The sequence below is a fragment of the Oxyura jamaicensis genome, chromosome 8, assembly GCF_011077185.1.
Source record: "Oxyura jamaicensis isolate SHBP4307 breed ruddy duck chromosome 8, BPBGC_Ojam_1.0, whole genome shotgun sequence".
Taxonomy (NCBI): Eukaryota; Metazoa; Chordata; class Aves; order Anseriformes; family Anatidae; genus Oxyura; species Oxyura jamaicensis.
Genome location: NC_048900.1, coordinates 28,339,209 through 28,365,065, shown reverse-complemented (window position 1 = coordinate 28,365,065; position 25,857 = coordinate 28,339,209). Strand labels below are relative to the sequence as shown.

The 25,857-nt window shown below is 47.6% G+C and overlaps 2 protein-coding genes across 5 annotated transcripts; both read left to right on the top strand.

Moving 5' to 3' along the window:
• The first annotated feature begins 2,926 nt into the window (after positions 1 to 2,926).
• LOC118170963 (cytochrome P450 2J2-like) lies at positions 2,927 to 16,926 on the top strand. Its single transcript, XM_035333617.1, has 9 exons — positions 2,927 to 3,279; positions 9,781 to 9,943; positions 10,530 to 10,670; positions 12,203 to 12,363; positions 13,204 to 13,380; positions 13,908 to 14,049; positions 14,223 to 14,410; positions 15,322 to 15,460; positions 16,090 to 16,926. The coding sequence occupies exons 1-9, from the start codon at positions 3,187 to 3,189 to the stop codon at positions 16,266 to 16,268; spliced, it is 1,383 nt and encodes a 460-aa protein (XP_035189508.1). The 5' UTR covers positions 2,927 to 3,186; the 3' UTR covers positions 16,269 to 16,926.
• A 1,555-nt stretch (positions 16,927 to 18,481) lies between these two features.
• LOC118170962 (cytochrome P450 2J2-like) lies at positions 18,482 to 24,530 on the top strand. Of its 4 annotated transcripts, none has more exons than XM_035333613.1 (10): positions 18,482 to 18,698; positions 19,291 to 19,611; positions 20,165 to 20,327; positions 20,574 to 20,723; positions 21,178 to 21,338; positions 22,011 to 22,187; positions 22,433 to 22,565; positions 22,793 to 22,980; positions 23,496 to 23,634; positions 23,917 to 24,530. In XM_035333613.1, exons 1-10 carry the CDS (start codon positions 18,528 to 18,530, stop codon positions 24,090 to 24,092), a joined length of 1,779 nt encoding a protein of 592 aa, XP_035189504.1. In that variant the 5' UTR covers positions 18,482 to 18,527; the 3' UTR covers positions 24,093 to 24,530. The 4 variants fall into 4 exon arrangements, with proteins under 4 accessions (XP_035189504.1, XP_035189506.1, XP_035189505.1 ...); XM_035333615.1 differs by lacking the exon at positions 18,482 to 18,698 and adding an exon at positions 18,724 to 19,047; XM_035333614.1 differs by lacking the exon at positions 18,482 to 18,698 and adding an exon at positions 18,724 to 19,076.
• Positions 24,531 to 25,857: the final 1,327 nt, after the last annotated feature.

The following is a 25,857-nucleotide window of genomic DNA, read 5'->3' as shown; positions in this document are numbered from 1 at the left end:
GATCCATGTAGGTAACCTTTTTGCAAAACGGGACACTATACTACAAGAAGATTCAGGGTAGTAGGCAACCCTGCTACTGCTCCCTGCCCCAGTGAGTGCTCTCTGCCCTGATGTCACCAGCTTGGGGACATTTCCTGCAAATACACTTGTCATATGTGACCCAGGTGTTGCTCACTGGACAGATTCCTTAAAAAAAAAAAAAAAAAAAAAAAAAAAAAAGTAGAGAGCTCCACTGAAGATGTTCTACCACCACCTCCCAAGAGCTCCCTTATCAAAGATCCTGGAGAAGCTTCTGAGAGGCACCCAGGGCAGTCCCCAGCCCATGTTCGACCAGTCTGGAAAAAGTTCCCTGGAACCACCAGACAGTGTTTTATTAAAGCTCGATCAGAAGCTGCAGGATTTGTCTCCCTGTAATTGTCTGAGAGACACAAGCGAGCGCTCTTCGAGGAGCTATCATTTCTGCTACTAAGAGAGCACACATTTGCGTCTCCCCAGGCCACCCAAAAAGGGATCTTTGATTTGTCAAAATATTCCTTTATGCAGGGGAATGGAGAGCTTGGAAGATATCCAAAAATGTGTTAATCTACACTTTTTAAATTTCTCTTTTTATGTAAGGAGGGGGGGAACTAATAATAAGCTTGTAAATCATGTGGTTAAGTTTAAAGAAAAATGCTTTGGGAAAGTTTTCCAGTCTTCTGCGAGACATTTTGTTTTTGTTCCTTCTGTCTCCACAAGACTTTTGCCTTCTACTGTTTGCCAGCAGGAGGAAGACTGGAAAAATTCTGCTGGTCCTGTTATCACAAGTGACAATGGCGGAGTGCTTTTGTTGTTATCCTTCTCCTTCTGGTAGAATGAGATCAGACCCTCTGCTTAGCTAAAAACAAGACAGCTTTTTTGTTCCAGATGTCCTAAGCAAGAGAGCTATTTGTAAACAATATTTTGTTTTGTTTTGTTGCTTTTTTTTTTTCCTGTTCCACAAGAAGCTGAACATTTCCTTGTGTGGTCGTGAGACTTTGTAGGCTGCTGTGCTCCGTCTTTCAGGTAAAAGTGCTCACAAAAGACTTTGGTGCAAAGGAGACCCCAGTTCCTGGTCACTTGCAGGACTTCCCCAGAAGGACTCAGCCCAAGCACTGGCCTTCCTGTCTCAGTGCAGCTATCCACTTCTTTTAAAGGTTTATGCTTAAGAACATCTTGCTAAGACACTTGTAGGATGGGGGAAGCAGCCTTTCGCAGCAGCTCTTGGTCTCAGCAGTGGTTTTATTTTAGGATGTGCTTTTGGCCACTCGGAGCTGAGCAGAAATGAGCTACAAATTTTCATCAGTGGACAACTGTGTGGTCCTTGGGCTCTTGGGCACAAGATGCCAATCCTGCATGTTTGATAGCAAAGCTCAAGGTTTTACAAAATTTAATAAAAAAGTTTATCCATCACCAACCTGGGTTGGTTTGGTTCTCTTTGTTCCCAGAAAACAAAGGCTCTGTGTTCACAGATAAATTCCGCCCATATGAGCATTTCCTTTAACCGGACAAAAGCTTTCTAGAAGAGAACAGTTCTCCCTTTGGGCAATGACGCATTCCCCCATGCTCATGGTATGCACTATTCCCTTCGTTCACTTACTTTGTTACTTTTTGCAGTTCAGCTTCCATACGCCGCTGCTCATGTGTGGTGCCAATGCTGCTGGTGATGAATTTCTTGCCGAGCTGACTTGAGCAATGTCTCTCTGAAGCAATCATTTTCTATCTCCCCAGCGTTTAGCTGAGCACATAGTCTCCAAGACCTTTCACCAAGCATCCATCAGCAATGAGTTCAAGCTAAGCAAGACACTACCCTGTTCCAGAGGCTGAGCAAACCACATGCCTATGCTGTAACTAATTATTTCTATTGGCTGATGGCTTTTTAATGCGTCTGTTTTACAGGTAAACAGATTTATCTTAGAAAGGCAAATGTAATAATAATGTTGGGTTTTATTCATCGCCTTCCTTCAGAGACTGAAGGGCTGTATCCTGAAATAGGTGTAAGCCTTACACAGAATTCAGCTGATTTTCGTACCCGTGCAGCATGGATGTCCCACATTGTTGGGACAGATCAGGAAAGCCTGAAAAAAAATGTGGAGACTCCTAGTAGGACTCCATAAAATGATTATATTAACCAGGTGGTCTCCAATCCAAAACTCCTCATGAACCTCCCCACTTAAAAAAGAACTTTTTTCTAATTTGCAAATCCCCTGGACAAAGCGGTTTCTGGTGCAAGGATGCCACCACATAGAGCCCCGCTCACACATCTCAAGAACATCAGCCCTTTGTGGTATTCAACTCACCCTTGTGATCCCAGGTGCAAAGTCTGAGAACAATTTCCAAATTGTGAAAGTGCTTGCACATTGCTAGTACTGCAAAAGTGCTCAGAGATGTCTCAGACCACACGACCCATGGGCCAAGGAGATCCTAAAAACTGTGCTTGACCCTAAAATATTGTGACTGACACATTGGAAGGGTGGATGGAGACACAGAAGGAGACAGCAAAGCACAGCTTGGTTGTACAATGAGCAAAAATTAGGGGATCTCATGAAAGGGAACAGAACCTGAGAAGCTCTTTCAGACTGACAAAATAAATAAAGAGTAGACACTGGTGAAATTAAAATTCTTGAACGGAGATGTCAAGTGTGTGCTCAAGAGATATTCAGGAGTGACAGTGGCTGCCTTCTGAAAAGCACATGGCCAACCTCCCTACAGCACTGGGATGGGAGAGGGGAGAAGACCTTTACCTGCTGCTCGCTGTGGGCAGGGGGCATGGTGAAAAAAACAGGACCGAGGCATCTGGCAGCAGCTTTTGGGGCTGGACTTCAGTTTGCCTGCCGGGCTGGGGTTGCAGCTGGCTGGCCTGATCTTCCTCCCTCCCACTGGCTCTCAGTGAGAGCAGAACATGCCTTCTCCTGCTGATTTCTGCTTGCCATATTGATTGCAGCAGGGTATAATGGAGACAAGTCAGGCAGAAAGCCAGCCACCCTTGGGAATGATTAAAGAGCAGGCAGAAAAGGATAGAAGTGAAGAAAAACAGGCTGACACTTAGGACGTGCTGGATTTGGAGCAAATTATGCCCCTTTCTCCACCTCACCCCATCCTGGTACTCGGGACCACGCAGCAGCACCTCTTTTTCAGCTCTGCCCAAAGAGAGGCACGGTATCGACCCTCATGTATGCAGGGAACAAAATCCCCAGAACTCATACAATATCCCCATTGTGCATGGATTTGCAGACTGATTATTCAGAGCGTAGCCAAGGAAAGGTAAGGCTATGACCCATTGTTTTCGTGCGATCAATTGAATACTGTCATTTGCATTTAAAACGCTCCGAATTCGCACTGTCAATATGCCAAACAGCTGCTCGGGCTTTTCAGCATTCCATGGTGACAATCACACTATCGTACATCATTGGCACCAGGATTTGCAATACTCTCAGTGTCAAAATTTTGTGTTTTTTTTTTTTTTTTTTTCAAAAAAAAATCCCCCCCCCCCCCCAAATACCCAAACCTGTGAAAAATCCGCTTTAAAAATGATCGTGTTCGATGCTGCTAACCAGGCCTTCACAGATGCCAACATATCAAAATTCATCTCTTTTCTTCCTCTCCTACAATTAAAAGGTAGTTAAGAAAGAGGCTGTTCCTGATAGATCCACCTTCTGTTTTCTCCTTTGTATGCGTATTATTCATTAGCAGTCTAATAAGAGTTTCAAAATGCTCTGTGCCTCTGCCAGCAGGGCATATGTATGTAGACATGTGCTTGTGACAGATAAGTACATAAACAGCATATTGGCACCAGAAAGACATCTGTGCCTAGAAAAACGCTTGTGATATGTACATAAATGACATTTTAGCTCTAGTCAAGTCCTTGTGGCTTTGAGAGGAATATGTGACTGTACTCTTCTCTGTGAATACTGAAAAGGTGCGTCTTAGGAAGGAGAGCGTTTTGGAGGTTTGCTGGGAGCCGAAGGAAGAGCTCTGATGCAGGGAACTGATGCTGGCACGCCGCGAGCACGGCCTGGCACCCCCAAAATCTGACTCGATGCATCCACGCAAGGCACGTCGCTGAATGGGGCTGGCGAAGGCAATGGAGCCCCTGGCTGAGAAGAGAATAAAATCTCATCCCAAAGACCAAAAAGTGGGGGTGAGCTGGGGTGTGGGGGCACAGGGAGTGCTCCCCACAGTGTTGCTGCAACCTGCATTTAATTATCTGACTGACAAATGTGAACAAAAGCCCTTCACCACAACTGCCTCCTATGGCAGAAAAGGGAGATTTTGGTGTGTTACAGAAGGGGACCAAGTGTGCCATCCTCTGGCATCCTTCCTGGGATGCACCATGGGCCCCTTTGTAGGTGTACTCATACCCCTTGGATAAGGCTCATAATGCCTCAGTTTACCTGTTCGTGGTGACAGTTGCCTGTCTGATAGCTGTAATTCATGCTGGAAACTTCATTGTGGCCAGGAGGTAATGGGTGAGAGGCCTGTGGGAGAATATTTGCATCTGCTCATCAGTAGGAGAAAGAGAAGATGGAAAATTGGAGGCACTTGAGTATTTGCAATGCATGCCCGGCAGTAAATATGGACTGTCCTCCCTGATTTCAGGGCTTGGAGTCAGATTACCCGGGGTATTTGAGCCCTGAATGCCCATGGGAGCATTTATGTCCCAGTGAAGCCACCGAAAGTGAGGAACTTGAGCTTTACCCCTGCATAAGCACTGGGTTCAAGCATGTCTTCCAGAGCTTGCTGTGGGAGGTACAGGTGCCCTGGGACTCTCAGCTCCTCCATTTCTGCAATTACAAATCTGCTGTAGATTTCACAAAATTCAGTAATGCAAATTCTGGAAGGAAATGAGTGTCCAAAGCTGCCATTGCCCCTGGGTCCGTCAGGACCCACCTGGGTTGGATCAAGAAATGTCAGCTGTGCACGCACAAAGCCCTTTGGGACGTGGCTCTAGCACACACATTGGGGTGGTCCCTGCTGTTCACCAGCTTGCTCGTGGTGAAAACCCTTTCAGCTCTGATGCGAGGAAGAAAGAGCAGCAAAATATGCCGTGGTTCCTTTGACTTTGCTGGAGCCTGTTGGTTGACATGACCCGAGCATGCAGCTCCCCAGGCAGGTGGGGATCTCACACCTCCAGCCTCCTCGAAGCCTTGCAGGCTGCGAGGGGAACCGCAGAGTTGTTACTTGACTGAAAAAAAAAAAAAAAAAGTGTTCGGGGGGAAAATTGTCTCCAGTCACTCTCATTTTGCATGTGATTTTTCCTACATATGTTTCTAATCATTAAGAAATTCTGTAGCTTAAATAATGCTCTGAAAGTACGGTAACTGTTGGACTACATTCTGTTGTAACCTTATTGAATTTCACTTCTCTGGAAAAAATAATGGGATACTATATCTTGAAAAACAAATGGTAATTGCGTTTTTAACAGAATGTTTCTCTTTGTGTTTCAAAACCTTCTGCACACAGTTAGACATCTAGCCAGGGAAGAAGGTACAAAGCATATGGGCCAATTTCTGTCTGTTGGCTGTTCAAGATGCCTTAATATTTAAGCAGTGATGGGTGTGTGTCCATGCAATATGGCACAGCGTATCTATCTACCCCGTGTCCACGAGCTCAGGTGAGGTGGCTGAAGAGTTGTGTACTGGGGTCAGAAGAGGCATTCCAGGAGGAACTGGGGAAGGTGGATTTACATCTGCTTCCTATTAGGTGTCATCATACCATCCTTATCTCACATTAATTCACATTTGGGCAATTAGGAACACTGAAGACTGATGTTCTTGTGCTCATGGTGAGGACCAGAGATACAGATTCATCTTCCAGATGACCAGGATGTTATAGCGAAGGGTTCTGTAGAGACTGCAAAAATAGGAATTGTCCAGCACTTCTGCATTGCCCATACACTGAAGTGCTATCACTTCCTGAGTGTTTTGGGGGTGTGCACATCACCATGAGCTGATTTGATTAAAAAATGGGACCCATAACAGCATCGTTGCAATGCAGTTCGGCAACATGCTGGTGTTGTTGTCTACCAAGGTTAGGAGAGCCGTGGTAATACCGGAATGCCCTTCCCTCATTTTTAGTAAATCTAACATGTTAAGGACTTTGTGAAGAGATGCTTTTGGACATGTGAAGCTTCAAGGCAAAGTAATAGGCATGAGGTTTCTGACTGACAAGACACATGTGAGTACATGCAAAATGTGCTCCTCCAGCTAAAAATAACATTTCTCCTGTCAACCACGATGCATCCACCCCCACAACACCACCCAGAAGAACACATTAACACCTTGGCTTTGCACGTAGCCCAATTCACAGCAGCCACAAGTGGTAGAGGGATCTGCACTCTGTGTGCATGCTGACAAATCATATGGCATAGCGAAGAACAGAGGAGTGAAACTGGGCTAGCAGAAGTTGACGCCTTATCATCACAGTCCCTTTGAGCATGCTGTAGGCTGACACCTCCACCAACCGAGTCATCTCCCTGATGCCAGGATGAAGAGCACGAGCCCACTATCCTGATTTAGCCTCCGAGGCTCGGCTCGCCACACCAGGAAGGTGCATCGATGCAGACAGGTGGAGGAGCACCTCAGGTGTGCTGGCATGGGGACAAGCAAAGAATGGCCAACCACTGCTCCTCACAGCTGTGCTACAGTGATGGGTAAAATACGCATTGTAGACCAGTGATGTGGGATATTTCTCCCAGTACTGCTCCTCAGTTTGTGCCTAATACCTTCCAGAAACCTGTAAGTAGTATTTCAAACCAAGAAGTGTTGGGTTGCAGAAAGGCATCACCCTTGGGAAGGAATTCTACAGTACCTAAGGCACAGGTCTGTCGTACAGGCTGCGTGTGCTTCCACTGGCACCACAGTCACCAAGGCAGTGGAAGACATGGACTGTAAAGCTTTCAAAAGAGTTAAAAGACTAGAGAAATATATTTTTTCTTTCTTTCTTTCTTTCTTTTTTTTTCCCCAAAGATTACTTCCTGTGAAAATCTACTTTTTTTTTTTTCCTTATAAGTCAATACTTTCTGAAAAGTGCTGAACACAATACAAATTTACTATGCTAACCTTCTTACCATAATTTCTGGGCAAGTCTTTTTGAAAATCACCATTGACAATTCAAATTTACCTTGTTTGCAAAGTACAATTCTTAAAAGGTTAAAAAGTATTGCAAAAATATTGGCAGCTGGCAAGGTTGATTCATGGACACAGACGTCACCATGGGACCATTGCAGTCTTCTCCCGGACAGCACAAAGCTTTACTCAGAGGAGATTTTCGGAAACCCAGGAGATTAAAAAAACGTAAATTCCAATCTCTCCTTTAGCCGGCAAGCGCATGAGCCTATGTTCTCACTCCTGAAATTAAGCTCCTTTAACTCTCATCTAAGTGGCCGGGCAGAGCCTTGGGCTCTTGCAGCTCTTCCCTTGCCCGAGCTTCACCCGACACCAGCAAAGCCAGGAAGGCTTTGGAGGGCGTTGAAGGCATCCAGCCCTTCACAGACGGCGCTTAACAGTTAACAGGATCAGCACCTCAGCGACTTGCAGGCTGTCCATCACCTCAGATGCCTTACAGTTTTTTAAATTATGCAACGCCCACCATATGTAATTAGCTAAGTAAGCCGCTTTCACTTAACCTCAAATGTTTGTAATGCTTATAATCCCGGTTGGGAATCTGTATAAAGGAGCTCTTTGTTAAGGGCAGAAGGGAGGAATTTTCTTCTATAAGAAAACCAGGGACTTGACACGGATGTAAAGCTAAATGCTTGAAAGATCACTTTTGTTTGGCAAACAGTTGAGTTTTGGGGGTTGTTTTTGGAGGTCCCAATGTTTAAACTTATTTAGCAAGTGGTCTGGCATGAGCCATACATGCAAAAGCAGCTTGCCTATGGTGAGTCCTGTCCCATTAAGCTATAGGCATCCTAGATATTTTTCTTTCTAGTCCTTTCTTACTCCTTTTTCAGCAAGTCTAACACCAACATCAAGTCCCTTCCTGGGATGAAAAACTGTGAGTTTACCAGCAAACATGGAGCTTCAGCTTTGGCCCGTTTTGGTTTCCCTGTTGGAAAAGCTGAACAGTTGGATGCTCTTGGTGATTCTTGTCACATTCCTTTTGATTATTGACTTTTTGAGAAAGAGACGTCCCAGGAATTTCCCTCCAGGGCCACAGCTCTTTCCTTTTGTGGGAACCATTGTGGACTTAAGGCAGCCCCTCCATCTTGAGATGCAGAAGGTAAGGACATTTCTCCTACTAATAATATTTTACCTCCTCAGTGACTTTGGTAACCTAACCTGCAAAGGCAGGTCCTGAAGAACAAGCTGTATATTAACTGTGTATGATAGCAATCATTCTGGGGTTTATCCCTTAACACCACCTCCTCTTCCATGGGAGTTGGAAGGTTTGATGGAAAAGAAACTCATACCAGAGGAAAGCCTCCTCTTTCTTCCCGTTGGACCATGGACATTTTGTGCCTGAACCCAGGAAGGGTTTGGAGAAGCCGTGCCAGACCCGGGGAGGGATGGCAATTGCTATGTGAAAAACAAACTGTTTGGACAATGATGATCACGTCCCAAAGTTGTCTTTGCTCAGAGGCCAACAGTTTGCCCCATTACATCTGAAATAAACATTAAGGCCCAGAGTTAATCTTCCCCATGGCTTCTTCTGTACCACAGAAAGAGGCAGAGATACCTCTAGAAAGGTTTCCAGAACTTTGACTCCCACCAAAGACAATGACACATGCTGTGTACCTTGTCTGAAAAAGTGAGAGAAAAGGTTCTGACATGCTGGTTGCAAATATCCTTTTAGTGACTTTTTGTCTCTCACTTTTACTTAAAAGATTGACACCATCCTATCTACCCCAGATTTTCACAGCCCACTAGCATAGCTGTCACCAGGGGAACCTTTGAGGAAGGCTGAAGCAGTATGCTCAGGATATTGGGTCAATTATGCATAGTTGTTACTAATAAAATTAATCGCATTAATTTACGCACATACAATGACAGAGCTGACCATTTGACCTCAGGCAGATTTCGTAAGTCACCATGGCAGTTCAGGGCGACCATGTGTGTCCCCCTTCTAGCGTCACACCAAGGAGTACATGGACTGAGACCTTGGCAAAGCAGAGCCCAAGAGAGGGCATAATTGTCCTCTGCTCTTATACATCAGGGAGTTAAGTACTGCAGAGGAGAGAATAATGCTAGCAATGACCATGCAAGGAAAATGACTATAAATTGGCTATAAATGCATCCAGGCTTAAAATTAGAGGAAGGTTTCTAAGCATCAGCAGTTGGAGCCACTTTCTAAGTGTGATAGCTGGAGCAAGAAACCTCACTGCTTCAGACAAAGCTGGTGAAGAGGACTACATGTTGTGCCCTGCTCTCAGCAGCAAGAGCCTGGGCTTGGAGACCCAGGGGTGCCTCTGCCTCTTGTGAAGAAGAGGGAAGGAGCAGGTGCCCATCAGTCACAAAGTAAAAAAAGTCTTTGTTACAATTAATAACATCTGGGTGAAAGCCATTTCATACCTGCTGATGAATACGAGCAAACCATCCCTCCCACACTGCATACAGCTCACTAACATTTCCTATGCCATCTCCAGCCTTCACGGAATAGCTGAGGTTGGGTGGGACCTGTGGAATATTTGGGTTTGGATTTTTCTTAGGTCCAACCCATTGCTCCACCCGGGACTAAATTCAAAGTTAGATGCCAGGCCTTCTCCGGGCTAGTTCTGAAAATCTCCATCTTCTTGCACTCAGAGGGCAATGTACTCTCTTTCAGCTCTCCGCTCGCTACGGGAACATTTTCAGTGTGCAGTTTGGAAGTCTGACTTTTGTGGTAGTCAGCGGGTACCAGATGGTGAGAGAAGCTCTTGTCCACCAGGCCGAAATATTTGCAGATAGGCCAAAAATTCCACTTCTCCAAGAAATTTTTAGAGGCTTTGGTAAGTACAGCTTCCAAGATTTTGCCACAAACGTTTCGTCTATTTGCAATGATAACAATCAGAGTGAAAGAAGGCTGAATTCAACCCTCGGTAACTGTGCCAATAAAAGTTTGCACACGGAAGGCAAGTGCTGAAGTCAGTCTAATAACCTCACAGATATATGTTTGAATCTGTCTGGGGTTTAGGGATGATGCTGGGATCAAAGTCAGGTGTTGACCTGGATGAAAGACAACACGGGCACACTTGAAGCGTTTTCCCCTTGCCTTTCTCTGCCCGGGCTGCATGTAGCTCCAGAGGCGGGCTATGGAGCTCCTGCCTGCAGCTCTGCCAACAGCGTGATAGTACTTAGAGTATTTTGGCTTACACCTTTTTTTCCCACGCAAAGTGACAAAGTAGCAAATCCATAAAGCTAGATCTTTAGCATAAGCCAATTAGTCTTGAATTTTAATTCCCAGGCAAAGCTATGGTTTCTCAATGTCTGCAGTTCTTGTTTGCTTTGGTCTGGGGTTTATAAGACCAATGGCCATTTCTGAATCCCATCATCCATATTCAACACAGAATCTTTGCTTGCTTTTTCCATCCACAGGGCTCATATCATCCAATGGGCATATATGGAGGCAGCAGAGAAAGTTTGCTTCAGCAACACTGAAAAGCATTGCTGTAAGTTTTGAGGAAAAAGTGCAAGAGGAGAGCCGGTATCTTGTGGAGGCGATCGAGGAAGAGAAAGGTAGGCAGCCCACGTGCAGCACCGTGCCCAAACCTTTCACCTAGCCTCTTGCCAGATGAAGGGAGAGAAGTAAAACTCTTCCTCTGGTGTGACTCCTAACATGCAGGCCGTTTCTACAATAGCACAAATTTCTATCTTACACTTCCACACTGCCTTTTAGAACTTTTTTTAGACCCCAGGTCCACAATTTCATTTCTTCCTTATTAATATTAAGCAAATATATCCTAGATGTTTATTAAAGCATGCGTGTTTATGTGGCTAAGAAAACCTTTTCTCTACCATGTGAAGGTATAAATGCAGGTCTCATGATAGCAAGCACGTACACTCAGAGGTTCTGTTAACCTCTGCCTGTCCCTGGTTTTGCAAAGTATTTTAAAACTTGTTTAGTCAGGCTTTCCTTTTGTATCATGCACAGATGAAGCATGTGCCTTGCTCTTTTATGGTCCAGCTTTTAAGAACTGCCAGAGGGATATTAGTAAGAATAATTTGTATGTTGGTACATGGGTGATGCTGCACTTCAGCTTTAAATAGAAGCAGATGGGGTTTAGCTAATTCTATGGAGCTATATATAGTAAACAAGAAAGATCTAAATAGGAATTGTGAAATTATATACTGAACTTGCTCCATTTTAATTGCTGTTGCACTGAACAGTCCAAATACTTCATGTTGCCAATTGATTATAGTCCTTTACGGTCCTAATCAATAAACTAATTAAGCTGCTGTTTTGGGCCTTTCTTCCCATTAGTAATGACAAATAGTGATCATGTCCATCACTCCGGTATCTGAGCACCAGCCCAGCTTAATTACTTTCTCACAGAGTGGAGAGATCAGCAGTCCTGTGCGTGGTGCCTTGCATTTCAACGCGATGCTCCCCACAGTATCGACAGCAGCTCGGGGCTGTGCAGGACTCATTACTGATATTAGGCTCTCGTATCACAGCAAGTAGCTCTGGGCTGCTTAAATGTGCCCGAGGAAATGTGCCTCTGCTCAATAGTCCTCCTGAGGAAGGCAGGTGTGATGAGCATCAGGCCACACATCACTCTTTTAGGAGCCTGTGGGCCATAGGAGCCATCGCTGGATTTTCCTGTCTCATTATTTTGTGGTGCATGAAGGCCAGCACAAAGGCATTTCTGCAGTGTGATTCATCTTGAGCTCCCTGCCCCAGGCTCTCTTGGTGTTTAAGAGGGACACCAAAGACACCTTGGAGCATACAAACCTGTAGCTGATTGTTTTCCCTGGGAAACCTTTCAGACCCAGCTTCAGCAGCTCTGTGCTAACATCGGTGTGTGCCAGCAGCCTGGGCTCAATGGAAGGGGATGTCCTCAGGGAGAGGGCACCATGGCACACAGCGCCCAACTTTCAGATAGGTGATGGGGTGTTGGGGAGCCCAAGGCACAGGGTAAAGCCTCAGCACCACCCCTGGTGAGAGGTAAGGGGGGTCTCACCCCAACTCCGCATCTTTAGGTCCGGTACAGAAAATTTTATCTGAGAATTAAAATCAAGCTCCGTGTCTTTCATTTTGTTCCCTCCAGGACAGCCATTTGACCCTCATTACAAAATTAACAGCGCTGTTTCAAATATTATCTGTTCCATAACTTTTGGGAACCGGTTCGACTACCACGACAACAACTTCCAGGAATTGCTGCACTTGCTTGCGGAAACACTGCTGCTCATAGGAAGTTTCTGGGGCCAGGTAAAGCCAGTCTGCCACTTTCGTAACTTCAGCTCCATGTAAGTGCTTGGAAACAAGTTTCTAAGGTACTGAAGTAATCTGCTTTTCCCTGAGAAAAAAAAAAAAAAAAAAAAAAAAAGGTCTTGCTATAAGGGAAATGACCACGGGTATTGTTTTACATGAGGCTGGGTTAATCCATTAAATCCACCAGGAATGCAGGCAAGCAAGTTAAAATTATTGAGGCACATCGAGAAAATAAATAAATAAATAAATAAATAAATAAATAAATAAATAAATAAATAAATAAATTGTGGGATTTTAAAGCCAACCTTATACCTGACAGAGCAGAAAAGCAACAGAAAAATCCTTAAAGTCACTATATTTCTACCAAAAGAAGATAAAATATTCACGGCACTCGGTGAAAATTCCCTCCTCCCCCATCCCTTTCCCAGCCAGCTTCTCAAATACGTTTATTTTATGACTAGAAGAACTCAGAGGCACGGTTTATAAGCAAGTAGGATGCTCTGGGGACTGGCTGCCATAGCTCCTGCATGGCCGTACGCCGTGGGCTGGGTCTGTCCTTGCTCCCCGACACTCATTTCTGACCCCAGCAGCCACCTCTGACCTGCCCTACAGCGTCGGCCACCCAGTGTTAGAGAACTTTATCAGCAGATTTATCATCTGCCTGATTCTTCTCTTGTTTCTACTTGTTTGCATGTGTAACTATATTGACCTTTTTAGCAAAACTGATTTTTTTCCTGATTGCAAGCGGAGCTAATAAATTGTAGTACCGTCTCAGCTGTCATGCCCTGCTTTTCTTTTTAACCCAAGAAGTGCTCTTCTGCTCTGATTTCTCGCCAGCTGTACAACGCTTTTCCTTTGGTAATGAGATGGCTACCAGGGCCCTTCCAGAAAATCTTCAGGCACTGGGAGAAACTTCAGCGCTTTGTGAAGGGTGTGATCGCAAAACACAAGGAGGAGTTGGACCAGTCTGAGTCAGGCGATTACATTGACTGTTACTTGAAGGAAATAGAGAAGGTGAGAGGGAAATACCTAAAGCCACCTAAACCTTAACCCCAAAAGCAACCAGACAAGACTCAAGGCAGTTTTGTTAGAGGGGCCTTCTCCTCGCTACATCATTCACATCCGACTTCAGCAGCAGCAGGAGTCTGATCATTTTGAAAATGCACAGATTTTTTTTATTTTTATTTTTCATTTGGAAGTATTTACACTTTGTCTTCTTCCATTTTTCATTCTGTCACGCAGTGTAGGAGGTTTCTCAGGGAATGTGTTTAGGTTTCTGTGAGGGCTCACAGGACGGTGCTTGTTGTGGTGAAACTTCACATTTAAAAATGTTACCTGCTTTTAAAAGTTGCTATACAGCAGACTTTGAAGCAGGCTTTTTGGGGAAACCTCACACTTTAATGAAAGAAAGGGACCAAAATTTCCAAGTCCAAGGGTGGTGGATAATAAAAGACTCGAGTTACAGACAGATGGCTTTGGATTTGGGTTTTGAAAGCATCCCCTTCCTACTAAGCACTTCCACTCTCTTCTTTTTACCCAAGTTTAAGGGTGACACAAGCTCTTATTTCCATGAGGAAAACCTGCTCTGCTCCACCCTGGACCTCTTCCTGACCGGGACAGAGACGACGGCAACTGCCATCCGCTGGGCTCTGCTCTACATGGCTGCGTACCCCCACATTCAGGGTAGGGCCGCCGATGGGTCCTTCACTATACAGCCCCAAAAGAGATAACTGAAACAGAAAATTGAGCTATTTCCAGGTTCACCAGGTTGAACAGGCCTGTGGTCCAGCTTTCTTGTTGGGAACTTTTTGAGCATAGATCTTTTTTGTATTTTTTTTTTTGTTTGGTTTCTGTAGAGAAAGTGCAGCTCGAAATTGACGCCGTGATCGGCCAGTGCCGCCAGCCCACCATGGAGGACAAGGAGCACATGCCCTACACCAGCGCGGTGCTGAGCGAAGTGCTGCGGATGGGCAACATCGTGCCGCTGGGGGTGCCCAGGATGTCCACCAGCGACACCACCCTGGCTGGCTTCCACCTGCCCAAAGTATGCCCAGGACAGCAGCCCCCTCCTCACCCCGCCAGCACGGGGTCTTCATGGCCCCAGCCCCAAAATCTCACCTGGAGGCACCAGCCTGCAGGATCTAATGGAGATATCTCAGCTCTGTAGAAAACGGGAGCTGTCCTGATGGATGCTGTAGGGTTGTTATGGGTCTCGCCTCCTTACAGAGGAGAATTGTAAGATCCTCTTGTGTTGGTCATAATTTTCAGTTTTACAAGGTTTGGTTTCATACAAGATGCCTTCCATGAATTACATGAGCAGAGGCCCAAGAAACACAAGAAAGCAAGCAGCTTGGATTTGTTAATTCCACAGAGTATTAAAAATAATCTACTGAAAGTAGCACTCGATAAAAGCCAAGTAATACTTATTGATGTGTATACGTTGTTCTAGCATTATGAAAGCAAATATGAGATTTGGATAGATTGAGTCTCTTCCGTGGACATGATTGGTTGCTTCTTGGTAAATTAAAAATGAAAAATCTGGGCATTTTGCTGCACATTGATTGGAATATTTTTCTTTCTCTGATGGAGGATGTGAAGGTAAACCAGACATGGTTTTAATAAAAAGCATAGTGAAAAGGATCAATAAAAAAATTATTTGGTTAAGTTGCTTCCAATTCCTCTGGGAACACGACTTTATTGGTTTAAAGTTGGTTTATGTTAACATCACCAGTGACAGCAGCACAAGGTACAGATCAACACCACGGTGATAGACAGTGGCACATAGAAGTGAACAATCCTGCAGGCTTTCACCCTTATTTACCCACGTTGGTTATGAAAAACATGTTGTGCTTAGTAGTTTACTTTGTGTGTAGAGCAGAGCTAATAATAAACTAGTCTGACAGCACATCGGCTCTTCTTCTCCATGCGAACTCCTGCTTCCTCCACCTCTTGCAGGGCACCACGGTGATGACCAGCCTGACTTCGATAATGTTTGACAGAAATGTGTGGGAGACCCCAGACACCTTTAATCCCGAACATTTCCTGGACAAAGGCCAGTACAGGAGGCGAGAGGCTTTCCTGCCCTTCTCTGCAGGTAGGAAGATGGATGGGGAGATGGGTTTGCTGTTTGCAATGCTTTCTTTTTTCCCCCCATCAGAGCAGGGGGAACTGCTCCCTGTCCAGCTTTCTGCCTCTAATAGCAGCCCATGCCTGGCATTTCCCACAGTGAAAATCCCCTGGCAATTAATACTGACTGCTCTGAGCCGAAGGGAAATCAATTCTGTTATTGCAGGATGAAAAATAAGGCTTTTTCCTCCTGCAAGAACTGTGTAAATGGGCTCTTTTTTATATATATATTTTTTTGACGAGTCTCCCCTCTTCGCCCATCTGAACAGCCACAGCCGTCTGCAGAGCAGGAAACTTCTGGGGACGGTTTCTGTACGATGTGTGGGTGAACATTGCCACCTAACCTTGCTAGGAAGAAAAGCTCCTGCAGCCCGTGCAATCCAGCGCAGGCGAGAGGAGCCTGGAGGCAGTGGAGACCCCAAGCCAGGCCCCTCAGTCCCCAGACATCACCCTCCCTCATGTCCCACCGGCCCCACAGCCCCTTCAAGCCCCCATCTCCTTGCACAATGCAACTCCCCCCCGCTGCCAGAGCAGCTATCAAGGACAATGCTTAAACCTTGCTCCAGACTCAGCGCAGATTTTTTGCTCCTTTTCCAGGCAAGCGTGCTTGTCCCGGAGAGCAGCTGGCCAGGACCGAGCTCTTCATCTTCTTCACCGTCCTGCTGCAGAAGTTCACCTTCCAGGTGCCGGCCGGCGCCACGCTGAGCTTCGCCTTCACGCTCAGCCTCACACGCTGCCCGAAGCCCTTCCAGCTCTGCGCTCTGCCTCGCTGCTGATGCTCCCGAGACCCCTACCTGCTGCTTTGGCCCCTCACGCACTGGAAAATGCCCCGTTTTCCAACCACACCATTAGATTTTGGGCTGCAATGGCAGGTCACAGACATCTAGCACCCAGCGGCCTTGCTTTAACTGTGGGCAGTGGTAGGGAGGGCAGGAGGGTGCTCTGCACACTGCAATGAGGACAGCCCTTGGGACACTTCCCTTTGTCTCCTGCCACCTCCCCTCTGTCAGTTTGATAAAATACGTGAACTCTAAAGCCTTATGATTTGATTCCCACCCTTAGCAGCTCCCAGGAAGTTCTGGGTTCATGCCCACCATTATGGACACCCAGGGTGTCACAGCAGATCCTGAGCCTCAGGAGGCCTCAGGCCTGGGGCGGTGCACATTCCTCACAACACCCCACTGCTTGCTTTTCCTATGGAAAGCCCATATCTAAGCGGACATTCTTGCAGAGGAAACATCCATTTTTTTCTCCCATATAGATGAAAATTTTAAGGAGGTTATAAGGTGGTAGTAGCAGCTCCTACCATAAGCCAGCCCAGGCAGGATGGCACAGGGAGCTGCATCTCCAGCAGGTCTCCAGAAATACGATATTGAAATTGTACAAGCAGGAAAGGCTTATCCCATGTGAGAAACTAAGTTGTGTTTTTGCAGCAGAAAACTAACTTTCTGTGTTCAGAGATAGTTGTGTAGTCATAACAAAGAGAAATGCTAAGTAGTTAAGTAGACAGTAGAAGGTCTCACTGTTCCAAAATAAGGTAGAAGACTGAGAAAAACAGGATGAGCAGTGTGAGAACAGTAAAAAAAACGAATATCACAAGTTCTCAAAACATAAGAAAGGAGAAAAAAAAAAAAAAAAAAAAGGAGAAAGGAGAAATTAAAGGGTTGATCAACAACAACAACAAAAAATTGTACATATATGGCATAAAGGAGCATCGAGTAGCTTGTGAACCTGTAGTACTCTGCCAATGAGGAAACGGGAGGTGATCAGGTGTCAGGTAGTAGGGAATAAAAGGTTATGATTTGTTTACTATAATGTGCTTCTAATTGGCAGGACGCCCGCCATTGCAATTGCGAATAAAATAGCTTCACAGAAGATCCTGTCTGAAGAAAATTACTGAGATTTTTTCTCACAGCTGAGAGGTCTGTGCTCGTAAAACGCACGACATCAAAGAAGAGGCCTGGGGCCATGCTGAGAGGGCTTTCCTCAGCCCCGGGCTCAGCAGTTGGCCCTGGGGGCCCTGGGGAACGGCACGGGGCCATAGCAGAGACCCTGCTCCTGCCCACACTGGAGTCTCCCTGGAAAAGAGCCCACTGAATATGCGACTGGTAGGGAATTTTTCCAGTTCTGCAACCAGATTTTAGTGCTTAGAACTCCCAAGCTGTCTCCTATGCACTTTAGTTTGCAATATTGTCACAGCAAAGACATTTTTCACTCTTTTTTTTTTTCCCCCCGACCATTCATAAGTGACTTTTCTGTGTGCACACTTGCAGGACACCGGCTACCTCACAGAAAAGCTGGATTAATTCGTGTTTCCTTTCCCCTGGGCTGCAGAGCCCTCGCTGTGCAGTGGCAGATCCGGGCCACATGGGAGAGTCCTCTGCTCAGCCCTGCGCGCCTCCGGCCGCTCTCGCAGCCGGACTCCAACCGATTGCTTTAATCTTACTGTAGTTTTAATTAATGTTTCACAGTTACAGGTGCCTCAGGTGCCTTATTTATTTATTTATTTATTTCCCTAATAGAGTAAAAATAAAGGATCTGTGGGCTTTTTCTACCTATGGAGTTTTCAGAGCCACTCAGGACTGGACGCGGGTTTCTCTCCATTTTTATCCACGGCGGTGCAGGGCTGACCTCAGGTGTGTGGGCACAGCTCGTTTTGTTTGCACTGGCTTAGCAAACGAATGTTGATCCCTTCCACTTTAAACTTGCCTTTCCCTGTTACTCTAGTGCCTCCTTCTCTACTCACACTGCTTCGTGGGAGAGAATAAATGGTTGCTCTCTTCCTTTTTTCCTCTTTCCCAGTTCAGTGGCAAAAAAAAAGGGGGGGGGGGGGGGAGAAAAAAAAGGGGTGGGGAGTTTGTAAAGACCCCATGCAGTAAAGGCAGGAGGCATGAACTTGTTTATTTTATGAGTGGAACATCTCATGTGAGTGAAGGGGAATGTGTGCATCTCTGTATGCAGATGCCTAACTGTGCTTGGAAGCCAGAGGTAAAAGAGGTTCTCCCCTAGAACGGGCCCTTTCCCTTTTAAGCTCCATGGCAGAGCAGCGATTCAGCTTTTCCAAGTTCATCAGGCGTGCAGGTCACGTAGCAGCTTCACCTCCTTGCACATGGAGCAGCCCCAGCAACACTTGGCCATCTCCGTGTTGCCGTCGGCTCCGGACGTCCCCGGAGCGAAGCAGCCGGAGCCTGCTCCTCCATCCTAACACACAACGCGTCTGTGAAAATGAGGTGCGGTGTGTGTGTGGTCAGACACCCGCATGGCACCGGGCCTGGCCTCATTAGCAAAAGCAGGGGGAAGGGAAGTCTGTGGGCTGGGAGCAGGGCCAGCGTCACCGCCGGGGCAGGACACCACCATTCCTAGAAGCCGCTTCAGAGTCCAGCCGTGTTTACGTCCTGCCCTCATCGCCCCGCGGAGACGAACCCGCACCCCGTGAGTCAGAGAGCTTGTCAAGGGTTTGGCGCAATCTTATCTCGCACATCCCAGCTGAACCCAGCGCGCTCTGGAGCTGTGCGTACCTCAAGAGGCAGTCGCCGCGAGCGAGGACAGCGAGAGGTGCTTGGACAGGGGCCGGGACTGTCACGGTGAGGGCACAGTGGCAGTGCCAGGAGGGTTTAATCCCTGCCCTGCAAGGCTCGTTTCTGTGCTCTGCAGGAGGAGGCTGATCGCTGGGGCTTTGTAAGGCAGCGGTGGGAGGCATGGGGGGAGAGGGGAATGGGAGGTGCTGTTTTGTGGGTTATTTTTAATGGGATCAGAGTTGATGTGTGAGTTGGCTCAGGAAAGGATTTAATCAAACAGGCCTCACGAAACCTGAGGGAGCAGGAGTCCGAAGGCCAGGCCAGCTCCAGCCTCACCGCACGACTCTGCGTGCCCCCTGCTGTACCCGCACGCTTTTCCTGCCCTGCTGCGTGCCGAGCCTCACTGTCACCCATGCTGCACCTCCTCTGGGATGGCATCTCCTTCCAGGTGCTCTTCATCTTCCTCTTCGTCTTCCTGCTCGTTGCCGACTACATGAAGCGGAGAAAGCCCAAGGATTTCCCCCCAAGCCCCTTTTCCTTCCCCTTCGTGGGAAACATGCAATTTCTGATGATCAGAGACCCTCAAGCCGTGATGCAGAAGGTAAGGGGGGGTTCACAGCATTGCGAGAGGGTCAACCCAACCCAACCCAACCCAACGAAGCCCTGCAGCCCACAAGGACTCAGAGGGCTCACCCAGGAAGGGCAGGAGCTTAGACCTCCATCAGCAGCAATGTGGATGAAGTTTGCCCAGGTGTAAGGAGCCAGACAATGGGCAAAGGGCATAGCACAGTGCCATGGGTCCAACCACGGCTGCAGGTGCATCTAATAGGAGTGGAAGGGCTTTAGGGAGGGCGTTAAAAAAGAGTTGTTTAACTCAGTTGAAGCTTGCAAGGCCTAGAAAATGCAACCTGAAGAGTTTTACTTGGTTTATTTCAAATATACACCAACCTCCTGAACACTTATTCAGGAAATGAGGAAAAGAGAGATCACACGCAATCAAGCCAACGCTTGTGCAACCATCCCCACTCCTCTCCCAAGGTTAGCTTCCCCTATTTGCATTGCAAATCTGCCTGTCCCTCCCTGGGGGTGTCCCTGTCCCAACAGACAAATTCTTTGTGAATGAATCCCCTTTTATTTATTTACCCTTTTCCCAGATTATCGACAAATATGGGAACATCTTCAGCACAGAAATTGGCAGACAAAGGTCTGTGGTTGTAAACGGGTTTCAGCTGGTCAAGGAAGTCCTTGTAAACCAGGGAGACAACTTCTTGGATCGCCCTGAAGTGCCTATCGACGCAGAGATCTTCAGCAGCTTGGGTGAGTTACCACTGGGGACACGTGCCTGAGCCCCAGTCATGGTGCTGACCCTACAGACGTGCCCAGGAAGGAGGCTGGGGGGCAGTGCTGTGGTTTGGCACTCATGCCAAGCAGAGCCATCGGCACATGTGAAGCCCAGGAGGAACGGGCAGAGGTGTTGCTCCTCCTTGGGAAAGGCAGAGCCCTCACGCTTCTTCCCCCTGGGGAGGGCACCTGCCTTCTCGCATGGTGGGATGTGTCTGCCAGGGCTGATCTCCTCCAACGGGCATCTGTGGAAGCAGCAGAGGAGGTTCACCCTGACCACCTTCCGAAATTTTGGCCTGGGGAAGAGGAGCCTGGAGGAGCGGATACAGGAGGAGTGCAGATTCCTCACCGACGTGTTCAGGGAGGAGCAGGGTGAGGATCATGTCCCACAGAAACCAGTCTGGCCCCATTAAAATTTCCCCCATGACTCACTGCATGCTAATGCCTGCTGAAAACACCTCCTCACACACAATGCTAGCGCCCTGCCAGCATCCCAGCTTCATTCCAGGAGTGTTTTGCCCTCCAATTAACTGATGACTGCAGCAAGGTAGTGCCCAAAGCCCACCTTTGGTTTACTATTCCATTGCACTATTTAGAAAATCTCGTGTGCTTGTTAAGCACCAATGTCTCCAATTTATCCAAATGGCATTTGCTCTTCTGCAGGCATTTCCAACCTTCCTTTCCAAACAAATATCTCCAGCAGGGTGCCCACCAGGGGCCACTCATTTCACATCAACTGGTGGAATATTTTACCTCTGATGACTGTTTCCTTTTCCTTTTCTGTGGAGACTGGACGAGAATTGATTGTTCCCTTTTCCTTCTCCAGGGAATCCCTTCAACCCTCACTTTAAAATCAATAATGCTGTTTCAAACGTCATCTGCTCCATCATCTTCGGCAATCGGTTTGAGTACCACGATGAGAAATTCCAAAAATTGCTGCAGCTGATGGAAGACACCGTTAGACTCCACGGGACCTTTATGAGCCAGGTACAACGCTCCTGCCAGCAGCACAGACAGCTTGCAGCTTTGCGAGGCCACGGTTGCTTCTCTGGAGTCCAAACTTACAGATTTTTCATCGCTGAATGTAGAGGGTAGGCCAAGTCCAGATGTTCTCCTCTGCTCTGGGACCAGGAGGTCTCCTGTGGTGGTTCCTACAGCTGTGTGGCCCCTCTCGCTCCCTGGAGGCATCCTGGTGCAGCTGCAGGCCCCACTGATGACAGAGACGAGCTACCCCCAGCTAGTTTTCAAGTGCTTTGGGAAGGAGCTGGATACAGCTGGGGTTTCGGGCAGGTCTCCAGGAGAGGTTATGGGATAGAGAAATGTGAAGGGTGCCAATTCATTGCCATTCCCCCTTCCATTGCACCATCTAGATTTGCCTGTCATTTCTTGCGCCGTTTGAAAATCAGGCAGAAATGCTCACCCTGCTCTCTGTCACCCCATATCACCCTCCCTGCCGACTGACTGCCAGCCTCCCCACTGTGGCTCTGAGTAATGCACTAGTCACTCTCATAACGGAGACACCAATTTTTTGTCATGCTTTCCTGGAGCTAAGTTATTTCCATCTGCTCCAGCATAGCAGTGCAAGCTTCTCAAGTTTTGATAACAGAAGTGGTTTTCCAGCCCTTTATTCAATTTGCTCTTTTTCTTTTGTGTCCAAAGCTGTACAACTTTTTCCCCACAATAGTAAAGTACCTGCCTGGATCCCACCAAAACATTTTTAGGAACTGGAAGCTGATGAAAAGTTTTGTGATTGAGAAGATCAACCAACACAAGGAGGACTGGAACCCCTCAGAGAGCCGGGACTTCATCGACAGCTACCTGGAAGAGATGGCCAAGGTCAGCAAGCAGAGCAAACCCTTCTGCAGATTAGAAGTCAGGAGGGACAAGAAACAAGCCCAAATTCTCCATCTGAGCTACTGGGGTGGCCATCGATGTGATTAGGATGGACATCGAGTTTGGGGCACCCATTGGTGGGATTGGGCTGCAGGGGGCTTCTACCAAAGCCCTTGGGCTTGACGTCGTGCAGGCAGGACGGGAAAGTCCTTGCTGTTCACGCAGCACTAACACTCCTTTTTGTGAAGCCCAACGGCAGCAACTTGCGTGAGGAAAATCTGGTGGCGTGCACACTTGACCTGCTGTTTGCCGGGACTGAGACCACCTCCACTACTATCCGCTGGGCTCTACTCTATATGGCCATGTATCCCGAAATTCAAGGTACAGTTAGCAACGGGGCAGTGCTTTTGCTTGGTTTTAGCTCTCACAGCTCGATGGGAGACTCTAAAAGAGAAAAGAAAGGAATCTCCTTGCACTCACAGCAAACACCCCACATTTTCCGTTGTTTTTTTTTTTTTTTGGTTTCGATTTTGTTTGTTTTGTAGTTGCTGTTGGTTTTTTTTAATGTTTTTGCTACACCTTGGCTGATCCTTGCTCTTTCCAAACAGCCCGCGTGCAGGCCGAGATCGATGCAGTCATCGGGCAGTTGCGGCAGCCAGCCGTGGAGGACAAGAACAAGATGCCCTACACCAACGCTGTCATCCACGAAGTGCAGAGGAAAAGCAACATCATCCCTTTCAACGTGCCCAGACTGACAGTGAAGGACACGTTCGTGGCCGGCTTCTGTGTGCCCAAGGTAACCCCACTCCTGAGCACCAAGGTGCAAGGAGGAGACTCCGCTTCCCAGGCACATTTCAGGGACAGGGCAACTCACTCCCAGGCAGGAGGGACCAACCCACAGCATCCCTGCCCCTTCCAGAGCTCAATCCTAGCAATCACGTGGGGTTTTCTCTGTCCAAACACCAATCTCGAGCACGGTGAATCGTGCACACCCAGGCTGAACGCCACAGGGCAAGGCCCCTACGCAAACCACTCAGGCACAGATCGCTTATCACACAGCTGTGGTTTAGATGAACTTTGGCCCGTGGTTGCAGCAAATATAAATACTGCTGATGACAGAAAATTGTGGGTATATAATCACCACAACTCCAGCGTAGTAGGGAAAAACAGCCACGTGATGGGAGTTAACAAATACTCACAACAGCTTTGACTATGAATGCTCCTCATGGCAAGGAGAAGGGAGGATAAAAATCCACCTCCTGTTGGCAGTGGCAGAGAAGGTGCAAAGTGGTTTTCTTTTTCTCATCTCAGGGCACTGTTATGATCCCAAATTTAACCTCTGTGATGTTTGACAAGGAGGAGTGGGAAACCCCAAACACTTTTAACCCTGAGCATTTCCTGAAGGATGGTCAGTTCCAGAAGAGGGAGGCTTTTATACCATTTTCCTTAGGTAAGATTTGCTGGATTTGGGTGCTTCCGTATTGAATCACTGGACTGGGTCTTCCAACTGCACAATGGAGACAGCAAGTCACCCAGGCTGGGGGCAGCCCGTGCTGTAACACCTTGGGAAGCCCAGTTTGGGTGCAGAACTGGGCTTTGAAGCATGACGTGGGCAAGGCAGTGCGGGCTGGGTGATGCTCCTGCAGGGGGCAGGTGCTGAGGCTTTTTTGGCAGAGAAAACAAGGCGGCCACCAGCGAAGGCTGAAGGCGCGGTGGGTGGCTGTCTCCACAGGGAAGCGTGCCTGCCTGGGCGAGCTGCTGGCGCGCACCGAGCTCTTCCTCTTCTTCACAACGCTGCTCCAGAAATTCACCATCCAGGCTCCGCCGGACACCACCCTCACCCTCCAGTACAAGTTGGGCATAACGCTGGCACCCCACCCCTACAAGATCTGCGCTGTGCCGCGGTAGGGAAGCCATGGCCACTGTTCTTGTAGAGAGAACATCTTGGCTGCGAGGTACCAACCTCCTGCCTGCAGGGAGAGGCTTTTTTTTTTCTTTTAAAGCAATTGCAAAATCATTTATTTTTACAAACAGACCTTGCACTCTGTATCAGATCAGTTAGTACAGGATCTGCCAGGGCACCTTTGGGGCTTGCAGCACAGCAGTGCAATGAACGAGGGACTAAGGGATTTCTTCATTTTATGATGGATAGCCAGAGTTCACCTTGGCAAGAAAAGTAGCAATACTTTAGAGAATGCTATGTTCTCACTGTTAGTCCTTGTTTTACAACATTAATACAGGCAGCAACTGGTAACGTGTTTTGCTTTATCTTTGGCAAATAATTTGTAAATAAACAAACAAAAATTAACATCTCTCTTGTGCATCAGTAAATCCTTCCTGAAGCATTTTTGCCATTAAGCATTTTGCAAGGCGAAGAGCAGCTCAGGCATTTCCCAGCACTGATGTCTGTAGACACCAGTCTTGCCAGCACTTTGGGGGATGGGGACACCCGGGCAGAGGTGGTCGCATGGGGCCACACTGAGCTGCACAGCACCCACACGCACCGCCGCAGCACTGCTCTCCGTTAGGTTGGCACACGAACAGCGAAGGCAATTCATGCAGGCCTGATGAATATGAATGACCCTAACAATACAAGTGAGCCAGCAGGAAGACTACAAAAGCCTGTGGCTGGGTTCTGGCACACCACAGCAATTAATGGTGTGACACCCACACAGAGCACAGGCAGTACCCTTCACTTCCGATCTCTCTTTATAAAATCTGCATCTGTAGGTACAGCACTTGCAGGTCCTGCCTCCTAGAACATGCTAACTCATCCCCCCTTTACCTGCTCTGCATTGCCAAGGGGCTGGTATGCGCGGGGTGGAGGGGGGAGCTCCAGCACAAGGCACGGCTGAGCCTGCTGCACACAATGGACAGAAGGTCCCCTGGAAATCACTGGTGGCAAATTGTTGTTTAAAACCACCAGGTGAAAGTGTCCCAGGACTGGCTGAGGGTTAATGCCAGTTGTACATCGGCTCAGAAGGGCTGTGCTCAGTGAGGCCCCCAGGCACGAGGAGCCGCAGCTCACGCAGCAGGACCAGGATGCCTGGCAGGGAGCCAGGGCACAGCACAGCACCACCAAAATGCATCTCCAGCTCCCCATCATCTGCCGAGGAAGCAAGGACAGAGCAATCTTTTCCTGTTCGTTTTCTCAGCACCAATTTTTCCCAGAGCGCCTGTGTGTGTGCACATGTTCCCAGAGGAAGCATTTTTTTTCCCTGCATCTCTTTTGGGAATTCAGTCAACCCCCTAAGAAATTAAAAGCATCTTTTTCATGCAAGTGTTAATGCCCAGGTGGTTTTAATATTTTTTTCCCACCTGGAGCTTTCTCCTCCACACATGGAGAGGAGGCCATCGGGAATATTGAGCTGACACTGCAGACCTGTACACTTTACCCAAGCACAGCCACACAACAACACACAAATGACAGTGGGTGAACACCGCTTCTGGCAAGGCTCCTTTGAGCGCAGGAATTGGCAGGGAGGCTATGCCCCAGCCTCTCATTTTCTGTGGCAGACACAGGCAGGTGGAAGACAACAGGGTGGACTAAGATGCTATTTCTGGCACTTGAGGCTCCTGTTTCACAGATCTGTAAGGCAGAGATGTGAGCGCATGCAGTGGGAACCAACCAACCAACCTATCTTTTAAGATGCAGGCTTGGCCAGGCTCCTAC